Below are 14,490 nucleotides of genomic sequence, written 5' to 3'. Positions count from 1 at the left end.
AGGGCAACACATAATAGTACCTTAGGTCGGGTAAATGTTGTACAGGTATGTGTATAAGGCATAGGGCAACACATAATAAAACCTACATTAGGGTAAATGTATTTATTTTGACATATTTTATCTCAAATTGTTTGTGAATATGTAATTGATAAAAAACCACTTGCTTTTGAAATTGATAACATAAAATGCGTTAGGAAAATATTTGAATAATGTCATTAGACGTTAATTTTTAAAACACAGTATAACCAATTATTGGCATTACAGGTAACAATCTAGTAAACGAATTTTGTTTGTTAAACATCATTTTGAATATAAAAGAAAATACAGGGATCAGAACTTTGTTGTTATTAAGCTTTATGTGTATCTAGAATATATTGGTGTGAGGTATAAAGTGCAGAAGTACATTGTAGGTATGTCTAGTATATATTAATGTAAGCTATTACAAGTATTTCTAATTATATCTGGTAAACATACTGTATAAATGTTTATTGATACACTTATATAAAACGTTCTTTTCAGGCGATGTTTTTTACGGTTTTTAACCTACTTCACGAAGAGGTAAGATCGAGTGTTGATTGACACTTTTTAATGTTTGTTTCTTTCTAATTGTTTGGTGGAGATCACCGTGCCATGTTACATATACATGTAGATATTTTATCATTATATGTACAGTGTATATGTAGACATATATGATTATTGGTAGCCTATAACATGTATGATCCAGGTGGCAATGCAAATTACACATTTGCAGTAACGTCATACAAGTGATATATGTCCTATTACACGTGTGCAATGAGTCATACAATTGATTTATTTACTATATTACTACTAGTACATATTCAGTATTTTCATGCAGATTTGTAAGATATGTTGTATTATACATGGTCAGTGATAACATATAAGTGATATACTCATACATTATTTATTGTTGCACTGTATCAGTAATATTACTATCTCCCGTTGCTAGGTCCGTAATGTACTGAAGGCTAACGAGAAGCTGAAGACACTGTCTACCCCGGGAGTCGACCCAGAGGTGGATGAACGCTCCATTGACTCCTTCGCCTCCACTCCCCTAGTGGAGAAGGTAAGTAATCACAATGCCCTAGCGGAAAAGATTAGTGTCCACAATAAAGAACTTGAATAATGCTCTAGCGGAAAAGGTTAGTGTCCACAATGCCCTAGTGGAAAAGATTAGTGTCCACAATAAAGAACTTGAACAATGCTCTAGCGGAAAAGGTTAGTGTCCAAAATGCCCTAGTGGAAAGATTATTGCTGTTAGTACTAGTCCCGAAGTGGTCAACTAATGTGTTGTCACTCCTCTACTTGAAAATGGCAATGTTTCCAATCTTTCAAACGTACATGTAAAACATTCCTTACCGAAAATTATAACCATCTTCTTTACTGTGTAAGATAGATGTATCTTTCCAATTGATGAAATGATCACTTAACTACGAAGTAAGGATATCTTTATCTAATTATGTACGTTGATACAAAAAGCCAAGTTAAGTAAACTTTTATTTCACCATAATGCCGTTTCGTCTATTAATGATTGATAAGTGGTACTATGGGTTAAAGAATGAATGTCAATGTCTAAGATGTTCAAAACATCAGAAGAGAAAAGGTGCATGTTAACTGTTTAGAACGTTACAAATTTACAGCAAATGATATATTTTAAAACTTTAGTTAATGTCAAGTGCGCCTGAATAAATTCCATCTACAATATTTTGGCAAACCTCGGATAAAAAGAATAGTCCACCAGCAGTGCCAGCCGCCTAAACTGTACGAAAAATGAGTTTTGTCCAATCCTGTTGTGTAAGTGTACACATTCCGTAGTTGAAATGGTAAGCGCACCTTCTCAACTTACTGAGAAGGCATGCTTACTCTTTCTCTATAGAAGTTCGGGTCGTCACTCCCGTAGAAGAAAAGGCAGTTGTCGCCGCTTCAGCAGCGACAAGTTGCGTATTAAGGGGAGGAAACCATATATATATATATATATATATATATATATATGAAATACTTGGCATATTGAACATATATTTATAACTGAATCTATGCTGGTGAAATGATAGAACACTCTGACTTTGTTGTCCCAACAAGACAACAGAAACAAGGGAATAGGCGAAACGTCATGGCAGTAAATATAAAGACAATAGTAACTAAGGAAATAATATTGAAACACGATCGTCCTACAGCAATAACGGAGGAGAAATAAGAAATTTAGAATGGGAAGAGTCTTTTTTCACCATAAACAACAAAGTAAGTACGTCATAAACGTGCTCAGATACAATGATTAACATTTTATTCCCTATAGATCATGTGAATACATAGCTAGAATCGAAATCATACTGGCGACAGTAAAGAGTCTTCTGTGTTGATTGAAGGCCCTCCATAAAAATAAAACTTGATAAATAATATATTACTCCGCAGCATTTAGGACATATTCCAGAGTAATGGAAAACCTTTGGTATGCAAATATGTATCAACAGTGGAGGTTGATATGAAATTGCTTGGGAGATTCGAGGCCAGTATGACATAACTGGGGATGGAGTCATGAGACACATTTTTACATAGAAAAGAGACGATAAACTAACAAATATACGGATTCAGTAATTTCGCAAAAAGACTTGAAATTGTTTACTTCTTTAGTTCATTTTTATAAACTACTGAATTATATCGCTCAGTCAGTGTCAGTGACATTTGGTATTTTCCAGGACATAAAGGAAGGACTGCATTTAGAGAAACAATGCATGGGTAGAGACCGCCTCCGTGACAAGAAATCCCAGATAGAAGCTAGCAGTGAGGAGGAGATCGAGAGGGAAGGGTCGGACTGTGAAATGATTACTAGCCTTTGAGTACCGGAGACTATTAGGACATATGTGAGCTGACTTTGGTACAGACAAATAACATCGGTGATATTAGACAAATATGAGCGCATGCACCAGCGTGTTTGATTAGAGTGATATTGAATGCCCTACTAAACCAGTGGTATCACTGATTATTCTCTCATAACAAAACACCAGCCTATACCAAGTCGTCGGGAAATATCCATGTAATGAACTCGCGATTGCTCGTCTGTTTCAACTACAATAGACATCACTGTGTACATTGTATAACTGTATAATTTGTATATGAACAGTGTATTACTTTCATTTCCATTAACATATTGACTGTTTCTAAAGGGAATATATATTTTAACATGTATGATTCGATTATAGTACAATGTAACGTTTACATCATTGTTATATCACGTGACATGTTATATCGTTTATCTTTTACAAACGATACATACAATATTATATATCCACTATGATGCTGTTACAAAATGATTGAAAAAATACTATTTACTTCAATTAAGAGGTATAGGTGAATATGTACAATAATGATAAACATTTTAAAAAATCACCCGCCAATATGCAGAGTCCACATTCGGCCATATATATATCGATAAATGCAGCAAATATAATTTACTGTTACGTTAGATAGATATCGTGGTGTAAAATATCTTAGTCGTCTTTTAATGCTGGCCCATAAAACACCACAAAAGTCACAAATCATCATTCTTGTATGTTCACGTCTCGAGATGTGTATACAGTATAGCCATGAGTACATGTAGACATACCAGGTATACACGTATAGGTTAGTATTCACTCGAGCTACACATGTACAATATTGTACATACTTCATTGTATATAATAACAGTCATACTAGACACATAAAGTGTATTACTTAGAAAGGGAATCGGAATACAAGGGAAGCATTAGTGAGATTAGACATGGAGCTTTGCTTTAATTTTTTTATCCGGCGGACGAATAGTGTTATGTCTTCATCTCAAGCTTTCCAACAGTAAAAAATGCATGTAAATTAGTTGTGATGATGAAACATCGTACCAGTACGGAATCTGTAAGAAAATGCGATATCGTTCTGTCACACGGTTACGCGGTATCAAGTGAAGATCCTATTTATAGGCGCAGTTGAGCTTTGTTTTAATAGATAGATAAAAACAGCTGTTTCTCTCACACAGGAAGGTGTATTCATCCTTTTCCCGGTCTGAAATAAACATGAATTTCCCCCTCTTTTGGGTGAGATGGGACATCACATCTCGAGCCTAATGGGGTGTACATAATGTTGATATTTTCTCTTGCAAAAAGGTAATGTACCTGTGAAGTGTAAGAGAAAGGCAGTTTGGTATGTATAATGAGCATGACAAGATATATATATATATGTATGACTGGCGATATTATACCTTGATTGACCTCGATACTTCCCTTGCCATAATGTTGTTAAATAATTGTGTATGACAAAAGAGATATGATATAGAATGACAGTAAATAGCGTCTTAGATACATGTAATTGCTTATTAACAACGTTATTGTGCATTGGTTTCCCACTAACGGGTTATATACACATAACTGATACAACGTTGAGTTGTGTACATATTGTACAGGCTACGTGCGGCAATGACACGGGACAGAGGACATATAGCCTATTACCTATGTAAACTTGTACCTAAGTGACCGTAATAAACACAATAGAGGCCTCACCAGTGCCTTCTTCATGCATATACATAAGCAGTGTAATGTAACCGCGTCACATCTTCTATAATGGGTACATCAGTTATTTACTGGACATGCACAGTAAGATAATCAAATAAATCGTCACTCTTTACTGTATATTTATAATGAACATATCATATTTATTATGGTGTGTCAGCTATGGTAGAAAGTTGGCAGGTTACATTACATTACATGGTTTCATCAGGGCAGGTTTCACGTTACAAGGTATGATGCTGAAGCCAAGGATGGTTTGGTTTGATTCAAAGAGTAACACTAGCGTTTCAAATATTTCTTTTCCAACAATCATCCAATGTGTATGTTTAATGTACAATAAAAGAAGTCTTACTGCTGCTACACAATGATTAGATGACTTTTACAAACATTTTCAGTCTGATCCCAAGGGAAGTGATGCTCAAGTGGTAATGAAATACCAAAAATGTGCTTATACGTGGCCGGTAATGCAAAAATAAACCAGGAGTGTAAGAACTGAAACGGTCACTTCACCAGTTAGACTACGCAGCCATCTTTATACGTAAACCTCAGTTTGTCCTTCTGTGAGTTATAAATGCAAACGTCATTGCATGTTGGGTTATAAACAAAATCAATTGGAAAACCTTTATGTGACTGGTGTATCGTATGTATGTGTATTCATCATCCAGAACGTGCCATCCGTGGCGTGTGTAGTGTATGTGTTTGTGTATCAGACGGGTGGGGATGAGACGTAATGCAGTTAATGTGTGGACTCATAAGGGTGTGTGGGTGTAAGTGCAAACGTTTAAGTTAGAAGATTCGTGTATAAATGTGTTTGGATATCAGCAATATATATATATGTGTGGTTAGATTACAATGATTGGTTGAGGTTAAGGTCTTGGGGAGAGACAAATACTGACGTCACTTGGACAACCAACAATGTCCTGACAAGTATGGACGCCCCTTGGAGAGCCAATATAATAGTGACGTCACTTTCCCATTTCGTGTGCTTTATAATTGTGTTGATTGTTTCGTTGTGACCAATATCATAATGTATGCTATGTCTTTAGATTAATTGTATTAATTAAAGAGTTGTGCATTTCTAATTTTGTGAGTCTGTTTATTACTGTTTGATTCTAGAAAAAATCGCGTTTATTGCCCGGCGTCCACGGGATGAACATGTTCTTGTTTGCATTCTCATATTACAGTGTATGTCTTCTTTGTAAATAGACTTTGCTTTTTCAAAAGTTAAAATAATGATGGTTTAATTACAACGGAGGTTTTCAAGACGCGGTGTCCGGCAATGCCTGTCTACAAAATGATTTGTCAAGAGTATTAATATTCAACAAAAAAGTGTTAAGTAAAAGTACATTTCAAGTACCATAGCTGCAAATATCAAGGGAAATCCATAGATCAAAGAAGGCGATGGAAGTATAGGAAAGATAGCAATAACCTTAAAACATCTACGGAGAAAAAAAAAGGACTGCAGCAAATATGGCACCTAACATGAGTTCTCCAAAACAAAAGGAGTTAGACCAGATTGATCTAAGAAAATGCCGAGATGGTCTTTGATAATCACCAGCATTTCTAAGTACATGAAAGTAAGCACTTAAATGAAAAAATACGTCGATACAGACATTGAACAGAGTATACACTGCTGCATCATATGTCCATAAAACGTCAATTTAGGACTCATCAGAGGTGTTAAAAGGTCTACAGAATCCAAATCAGAAATATTCCAAAACATGTGTAGAATTAACGTAAAGGAGAAAGTCGTGGGTTTTCATTATGTTCAGTCATGCTATCATCAGTACACACCTATTTTACTACATTTGTGTGTCCGGCTGCCATCCGCCATCTTAGTTAATGCATATAAACCCCTATGAGGTTACAAAAAAATAAAATTTTACTTTATAGTGTCTGGCTACAACAGGTAATATTAGTAGGTAGTAGATAGTGACATATAATACACATTTACAAGAAAAGCAGGTCACGTTAACGACAATAAATGAAAATTTACTCCACAAAAAAAGGGGTAGCTGTAATAGGGTTTTAAGAAAAATAAACGGTCGTGAAATTAAACTCGTCATCATACACAATATGCTTTGCATACTGTTATTTGCTATGGTGAACCCATGTCGTTGTCGGGATCAAAAATTAATGTTCAAATGACATAATTTTATTGTGACTAGCTTTTCTCAATGAAAGCAGCAGTGTGTAATGTGGTTTCTGTAGGATCATTCGCGTCAGTGGGTTGCTTTCAATGACGTCATTATTAATGTAATCCTAGTAATGTTTATCCGAACATTTAAAAGTACACGTAGTTGACAATGTTTGCTCAGGGATGGTATTATCTATACTAGTCTGTTTTATGTCCAGACGTATTTTCTTTCATCATGATGAATTAAATACATGACATGCTAAGCAGTAGCACAATTTTTCACGTCGTATTCTACGTTTCTCTTTCATAAAATATATGTTTAATTTTGTTATATAGATATGAACATGTATTTACAAAGTTAAGATATAACGAATACCAACTATACCATCTTCTGACTGTAGGTCATGGTCTGTTAGTTTACTATGCTGTCCGAGCGGTACAGACCATCAGCACAGGAAGCGTTACCCCACTTATAGCTATAAGGTACGACTAGGTGACCTCTTTCTTGGATAATGATACGAACTTTTGCTCAACCACAGATCGAGAGTGTTACATCTTCGACCAAAATCTAGTAAAACTAGAAGGTAAAGTACATGTTTGTATTTTAGAGCAATTAATTAGATTTTCATATATGCATCAGCAGTAGTGATTGACTAATACTATACTGCTGTTAACTAGGTGAACTTTACTATAATAGGTATATGTCGGTAATACAGTATAGATCAATTAATAGTTATTTTGCATCATATACCCTCCGAATCGATATAACCTGAATTCAGAGTACGTCCAATTATTTATCTCAAAATATTCTGCATGTACTCATTTTAAACATTCGCATGTTAAATCCTATTTGCTATCACCATGCAATGATCCAGTGAAGGATTGAGATGAACTCCATACAGTACAAATAGTAATATGTGAACAATAACATCAGGTCTACAGTTATTTACTTTATCATTCATTCACATCCAAAATTCAAATTAGCAAAACATTGAGGTGACGAATTCAATCAACTTTATGTCACAAAAATGATAAGGTTAAACACAATTTTATGGTCCAAGGCGTTTTTCTGATAATAATTTGTAGTATCACATATGCAATATATATTGATATAACATAGAACAAGAGATGAATTATTCAAAAGATATTATGTACAGACGTTTTCGTTTTTCTTTTACTCTGGAAACATAATTTGAAAGCTTTAGTTGTATTAATGTTCGATAATAAAAAAACACATTTTTCTCTCTCGGTTTTGTTTTGTTTGTTTTTGGTTAAACGTCCTATCAACATCAAATGTCATTTAAGGACGTGGCTCGATGTGTGTTGTGCAAGCTTGTATGTGTGTTTGAGACATGGTATGTTGGTGTACTTGCCTCCTTGTGATAGCGCGGGTGTCATTCCGACTTTATAGTGCTATCCCACTGAAACACCATGACTAAGGCACCCATCACATCATTCCACACGGGCTCATTATACTGACAACGGATGAACCAGTAGTGTTGCCATTCCCCTCAATGCTGAACGTTAAGCAGGGAATAACAATTACCATTTTTAAGGACTGTGGTATGTTCCGGCCTTTTTTTTACCGGTCGGATGCTTTCTTTGTCAAACAATTTGTACCGATCGGAAGCACTCTTTGTAAAACTATCTGTATCGGTCGGATGCACTCTTTGTCAGACTACTTGTACCGATCGGACGCACTCTTTATCAAGCTATTTATACCGGTCGGAAGCACTCTTTGTCAGACTATTTGTACCGGTCGGATGCCCTCTTTATCAAGCTATTTGTACCGGCGGAAGCACTCTTTGTCAGACTATTTGTACCGGTCAGATGCCCTCTTTATCAAGCTATTTATACCGGTCGGATAACTCTTTGTCAGACTATTTGTACCGGTCGGATGCACTCTTTATCAAGCTATTTGTACCGGCGGAAGCACTCTTTGTCAGACTATTTGTACCGGTCAGATGCACTCTTTATCAAGCTATCTGTATCGGTCGCGATCGGATGAACTTTTTTATCAAGCTATTTGTATCGGCCGGATGCCCTCTTTGTCAAATATTTTGTACCTGCCAGATGCACTCTTTGTCAGGCTATATGTACCGGTTTGATGCACTCTTTGTCAGACTATCTGTATCGGTTTGATGCACTCTTTGTCAGACTATCTGTATCGGTTTGATGCACTCTTTGTCAGACTATATGTACCGGTTTGATGCACTCTTTGTCAGACTATATGTACCGGTCGGACGCACTCTTTATCAAATTATCTGTATCGGTCGGATGCACTCTTTATAAGCTATTTTTACATGTACCGGTTGGATGGATTCGTTATCAAGCTGTGTGTACTAGTCGGACGGACTCTTTATTGAGCTGTGTTTACCGGTCGAACGCACTCGATATCACGCTGTGTCTACAGGTCAGACGGACTTTTTGCATAGTTGTTTGTACCAGTCGACGCACTCTTTATCAAGCTGTTTGTACTGGTCGGACGGACTTGTTATCAAGAGGTGTGTACCAGTCGCATCTTGCTTTGTCAAGCTGTTTGTATCCAGTTTGGCCTTAAGTCAGCCTATGTGTCATATCGATAAATGTAGAATTTGTATTCCTTTCCAGGTCGTTTACATGGGAATTAGTCTATTTGGACCCGGAATAGCAATCGAAGCCGGTATGTCATACAATGTATTGATCAAATCTTTTTCGAGTATCACATCGTAACAATAAAGTCATATAACACGGGCTGTCCGGACAGAGACCGTGTACATCGTAACAATAAAGTCATATAACACGGGCTGTCCGGACAGACACCGTGTACATCGTAACAATAAAGTCATATAACACGGGCTGTCCGGACAGACACCGTGTACATCGTAACAATAAAGTCATATAACACGGGCTGTCCGGACAGACACCGTGTACATCGTAACAATAAAGTCATATAACACGGGCTGTCCGGACAGACACCGTGTACATCGTAACAATAAAGTCATATAACACGGGCTGTCCGGACAGACACCGTGTACATCGTAACAATAAAGTCATATAACACGGGCTGTCCGGACAGACACCGTGTACATCGTAACAATAAAGTCATATAACACGGGCTGTCCGGACAGACACCGTGTACATCGTAACAATAAAGTCATATAACACGGGCTGTCCGGACAGACACCGTGTACATCGTAACAATAAAGTCATATAACACGGGCTGTCCGGACAGACACCGTGTACATCGTAACAATAAAGTCATATAACACGGGCTGTCCGGACAGACACCGTGTACATCGTAACAATAAAGTCATATAACACGGGCTGTCCGGACAGACACCGTGTACATCGTAACAATAAAGTCATATAACACGGGCTGTCCGGACAGACACCGTGTACATCGTAACAATAAAGTCATATAACACGGGCTGTCCGGACAGACACCGTGTACATCGTAACAATAAAGTCATATAACACGGGCTGTCCCGACAGACACCGTGCACATCGTAACAATAAGGTCATATAACATGGGCTGTCCTGACAGACACCGTGTACATGGTAACAATAAAGTCATATAACACGGGCTGTCCGGACAGACACCGTGCACATCGTAACAATAAAGTCATATAACACGGGCTGTCCGGACAGACACCATGTAGCGGAAATTAATATAATGTAGAAACAACGCAGGTCGTATGAAAAGGGATATCCGGGCAGGTATACATAATCAATTGTTAAAGAAAGCAAAAGCGTATTCAAACAATACAGGTCATATGACGGGGAGTAAAGAAACAAACCGTGTAGAGGTTGGCCATAACATAGGTCATACAACAGAAGTGTTACAATCCAGTCTCGTTTGCTTTGGGTTTGATTACTGTTGCTAGATTATCTAAAGCAAACGCAGGTAGCTAGAGAACGTAGATGGCTAGATTATCTACTGAGAACGCAGAAGGCTTGGTTATCTACCAAGAACGGAGGCTGCTAGAGTGACGCTGAGAACGTAGGTGATTAGTATTTCTACTGAGAACCAAGGTGTCTACATTTTCTACTGTTGATTGTTACCTAACGTCACTGTACCCAAATCGGGACACTTTTTAGATAAATATCAATGTTCTGTATACCATATTATCAGTTCCGTAAAAATGTTTGTTCATTTTTCATAAATAGATACTATCCACTTCTCATTTCTATCAAAATTTGATATTTCGGCCGTGTGGTTCTATAAAAAGAGCGCGAAATGCCATCAGAGTTACGTCGGCCCTTGAACTGGCGTTACTGTACCAAGGGACACTTCCGGTATTTTAGCGAATGTTTGGGAGTAAACGATCACTATCGGCAGCAAATATGCATAGTTGAAATATTTTAGAGTCAACGAGGGTTCTGATTAAATATCTTCTCCAACCTAGCATAAGTTTTGATAAAATAGACTTTTAAAAATGACATCCAAATAAAAAGCGTCACACGGCACGTAAATCAGGAAAGTCTTGTTTTGGTAATTATTCTTACCTTTAAAAAGTCCATGTAACGATAATCAGCAGTCAATAAAGCTTAATACAGTTAAAGGGTCATGAAAAGTATCATCAAATGAAAATTGTATACATTAAAGTACTTCTTGCATTGAATGACAGTTTATTGGGCCGTTTTCACACAAGTGTCCCGTGACGGAATTTGGCCGGACAAGAAATGCTCCATATTATTGCATGTGCATCTGTCTACTAGTTACAATTTACTGTAGGTACAATAGTACAGTGTATATGTTACTAAAATATGTTTGTTTCTACTTTTTTTTGTTGGCAACAGTAACCGATTTCCCTGTTTTGGCGGTAGCCATGACCGCCATTATCGGCACGGCAACGGTAAGTACATGATTCAACATGAAGTTGAGGCATTCTATGTAATATGAAATAATAATATTTATATATTTTATGTTGAAATAATCAATGTAAGATAACCTCATTTATATCTTTATTTCAATATTTTCATATTTACTGTTTTTATTCTGTTAGTCATGCTCGTGATGAAACTTTTTGACTTAAATTGAATATAAAAATACATTTTATTATTCCTTCATCTATATTTGTCATAAAAATCAAACAATATTTTCCATTAATTATGCTAGTCATCGCTAAAGACATAGGTTCTTTTTTCTTGATTTTTTGTGTAAACTTGTAATTTTGCTTTTCTCTGACTGAGTTACAAAAATAATATAACGTGTTGTGGAGACGGCCACGTGGTCCATGCCGTCATAGATCTTCAATCAAACGCTTGGTCACCGGATGGTTTCTGAAAGCTTCCTATGGCCTCATTAACGTACACGCACATTTCTGTGTACCCTTATAACGCAGTGCAATTAACGCCATCAACTAACGAAATAGAATCCCGCCCTACACTCTTTCAGTCTAAAGTTTACGTGAATTAATGAATACAGCATATGTATAATGGAACCCCTATTGAAAAGTGACAGCAGAAATACATGTCAGTTTGTAGATGACAGCTTAATTTGAATTATATGTAAGTAGGGACCTCATCACACCAACAATAATCAACAACAAGCTGTCTATGTATCGCCATCTGGGAAGTTTTGGTAAACGATCAACAGGGTGCGAATACCACGCAAAAACCTAATAAAATAGTTTTATATGTAAAATAATAGCTGAAAACGATTCAAGTGTTTTTTAAATATTAAAAACCTTTCCATTTATTATTGAATCTGGATGAAATCGAGCGTGACATTGCAATAAATGAGTATTCTTGTACTGTGGTGGAAGTAACTGCATTTGTTTTAAAAAAAATGTGTTTGAAATAAGAGTTTGATGGAATATTTGTCTTGGCTCAAGAGCATTTCTTGTACAATATGGGAATCTGCATGTGCACTGGCTCTAGGTACCCTAGTTTGAAAATGAAGTTTGGGGGTCATGGCTTTTATTTATTTCGCCTGCTCTTTAGATATTGTTACATTGATTTAAAACACCATGAGTGAAATACAGTTGTACAATTGTCTCTAATGCTTTATTTGAAATTCTGTAAATGATTTCTCCGGTCGTTCATCTGAAGTATTCTTTCAGAGTAGTTATGGTTTCGGCGGTGACGACAGTTGTCAACTTCCTACTCTCCTGCTTTCTGGGAATTTTCGCCTACGCTTTCTTCAACAAGACGCGGATGTGACCCTTTGGCGTCTAAAGCTATCGACAATCAAAACCAGGTATTCGTCCCGTAAAGCGACAGATCAACGAGAAGGTTAACTGTTATACCACAAAGTAAAGCCAATGAGTTAAAGGTAGAGAGCTTCGCCACTGTTATACAGAACAGAGACATATACAAGTTATTTCTCTGTAAATTTACATTGTTTCCTCAATCCTCAAAATTCATACAGATAATTATAGTTTATGGGCCTTTCAGGGAGTTATAATATCTTCAAATTACTCCCGGTGATGTTCCAGAGAAGTATTATAATAGCATATATCAGAAACGGTAGCGCAATAGATAAGGTCCCCGCTTATATAATCTGTTCGAGGTCTTAGTACCTGTACATGTGGTGAAGTTGCTTTTGTAAAAAAGGAAATTATGAATACATCTTTCATTCGTATGCAAAACGTATTGCAATTCTACAATGTACTCCGTTGCAGATACAACGATTAAGATATCTACCTTAATTCATTACCCAACTCTGAGAGATACTCATATGATTACCTAGCTCAATGTTAAACCAAACATAACGGTAACCATGATTGAATATCAGTTCATCGTTATTCTAACTTTATTTTAAATAACAGAATGTATTTAGATAAATACGCCCTACTGTCTGATACCATTCCATATGTAACCAGAGTTTGCAACTGCAGATACTTTGCTTGATGCTTATGAAACGATATTTCCTTTTATTTTGCTAATTTATTTCATTATGTGACGTGTACATGTACGTTTTTATTTTCTTAACTTGCACGGGCAGATCCTACCATACCTGGTGGTGGTATTGTTCCGTGACATGCCGGGGATGGCGGGGGTGTTCATGGCCGCCGTTTTAAGTGCTTCGCTGAGGTAATGCTATCAAAAGTAGAATATATCTGTTTCACAGCTGCAATATTTTTTATTTAATCCAAATTAAATCCAATCATTGCATCTTTCAATAATTAGAGGTTGCAAACGTGTTAAGTTTACTGAACAAAACAAAGATAGAATGCGTGATACAGTATGGTAATAAATACATAGACATGTCTACAATGACTCTGTTCTATTTTCAATGTGTCCCATATCTGTTCGGACGGTTTTATTAGACTGATTACTTTGTGTAAACCAATGTTAGGATGACATGCTCGGTTTCAAATTATATACCTTGCTTTAACATGACATACTTTTTTACATCGCATGTATAATTCAGAAATAATCAACATATGTGCGTGCATTATGGTGGAATATATAACGAGGGTGAGAAAATGTTGGTAAAAATAATTAACGAAGGCCGCTTCACTATTTCTACATCATCTGATATGCGGTACGTATGGACATTTAGTTCCTACGGTGGAGTTCTGGTTACGACGTCATATGAAAAGTGGCAACAGCTGTGTCAATGTTATTAATATTATTATTATTAATACTAATAATAATAATAATAATAATAATAATAATAATTTACATCATTTATAAAGCGCCCAATATAATTTGTAAAATTACTCTAGATTTTATAAGGTATTATTTTACTTTAAAACACTTTTTTTTCTGGTCATGTCATATAGTGAAATTAGGAGGCAGTATACATTTATATTTGTATTAAAGACAGATACATTTGCATAACTCCCACATTAAACACATAAAAACGACTATCTG

General features: G+C 36.3%; 1 protein-coding gene across 2 annotated transcripts in view; it reads left to right on the top strand.

Moving 5' to 3' along the window:
- The window catches only part of LOC110451859 (cadherin EGF LAG seven-pass G-type receptor 1-like), a 59,290-nt gene extending 53,661 nt beyond the window's left edge, over positions 1 to 5,629 (top strand). For both annotated transcript variants that reach the window (XM_021500079.1, XM_021500078.1), the window contains 3 exons: positions 520 to 558; positions 968 to 1,084; positions 2,712 to 5,629. In XM_021500079.1, coding sequence (XP_021355754.1) covers positions 520 to 558; positions 968 to 1,084; positions 2,712 to 2,852 — 297 coding nt within the window. In that variant the 3' untranslated portion in view covers positions 2,853 to 5,629. The remainder of the gene's footprint in view (positions 1 to 519; positions 559 to 967; positions 1,085 to 2,711) is intronic.
- The last annotated feature ends 8,861 nt before the right edge of the window (positions 5,630 to 14,490 follow it).

This window comes from Mizuhopecten yessoensis, unplaced genomic scaffold (assembly GCF_002113885.1).
Source record: "Mizuhopecten yessoensis strain PY_sf001 unplaced genomic scaffold, ASM211388v2 scaffold6217, whole genome shotgun sequence".
Classification (NCBI taxonomy): domain Eukaryota; kingdom Metazoa; phylum Mollusca; class Bivalvia; order Pectinida; family Pectinidae; genus Mizuhopecten; species Mizuhopecten yessoensis.
The sequence above is the reverse complement of the archived record's forward strand: the minus strand, read 5'-3'. Positions and strand labels throughout refer to the sequence as shown.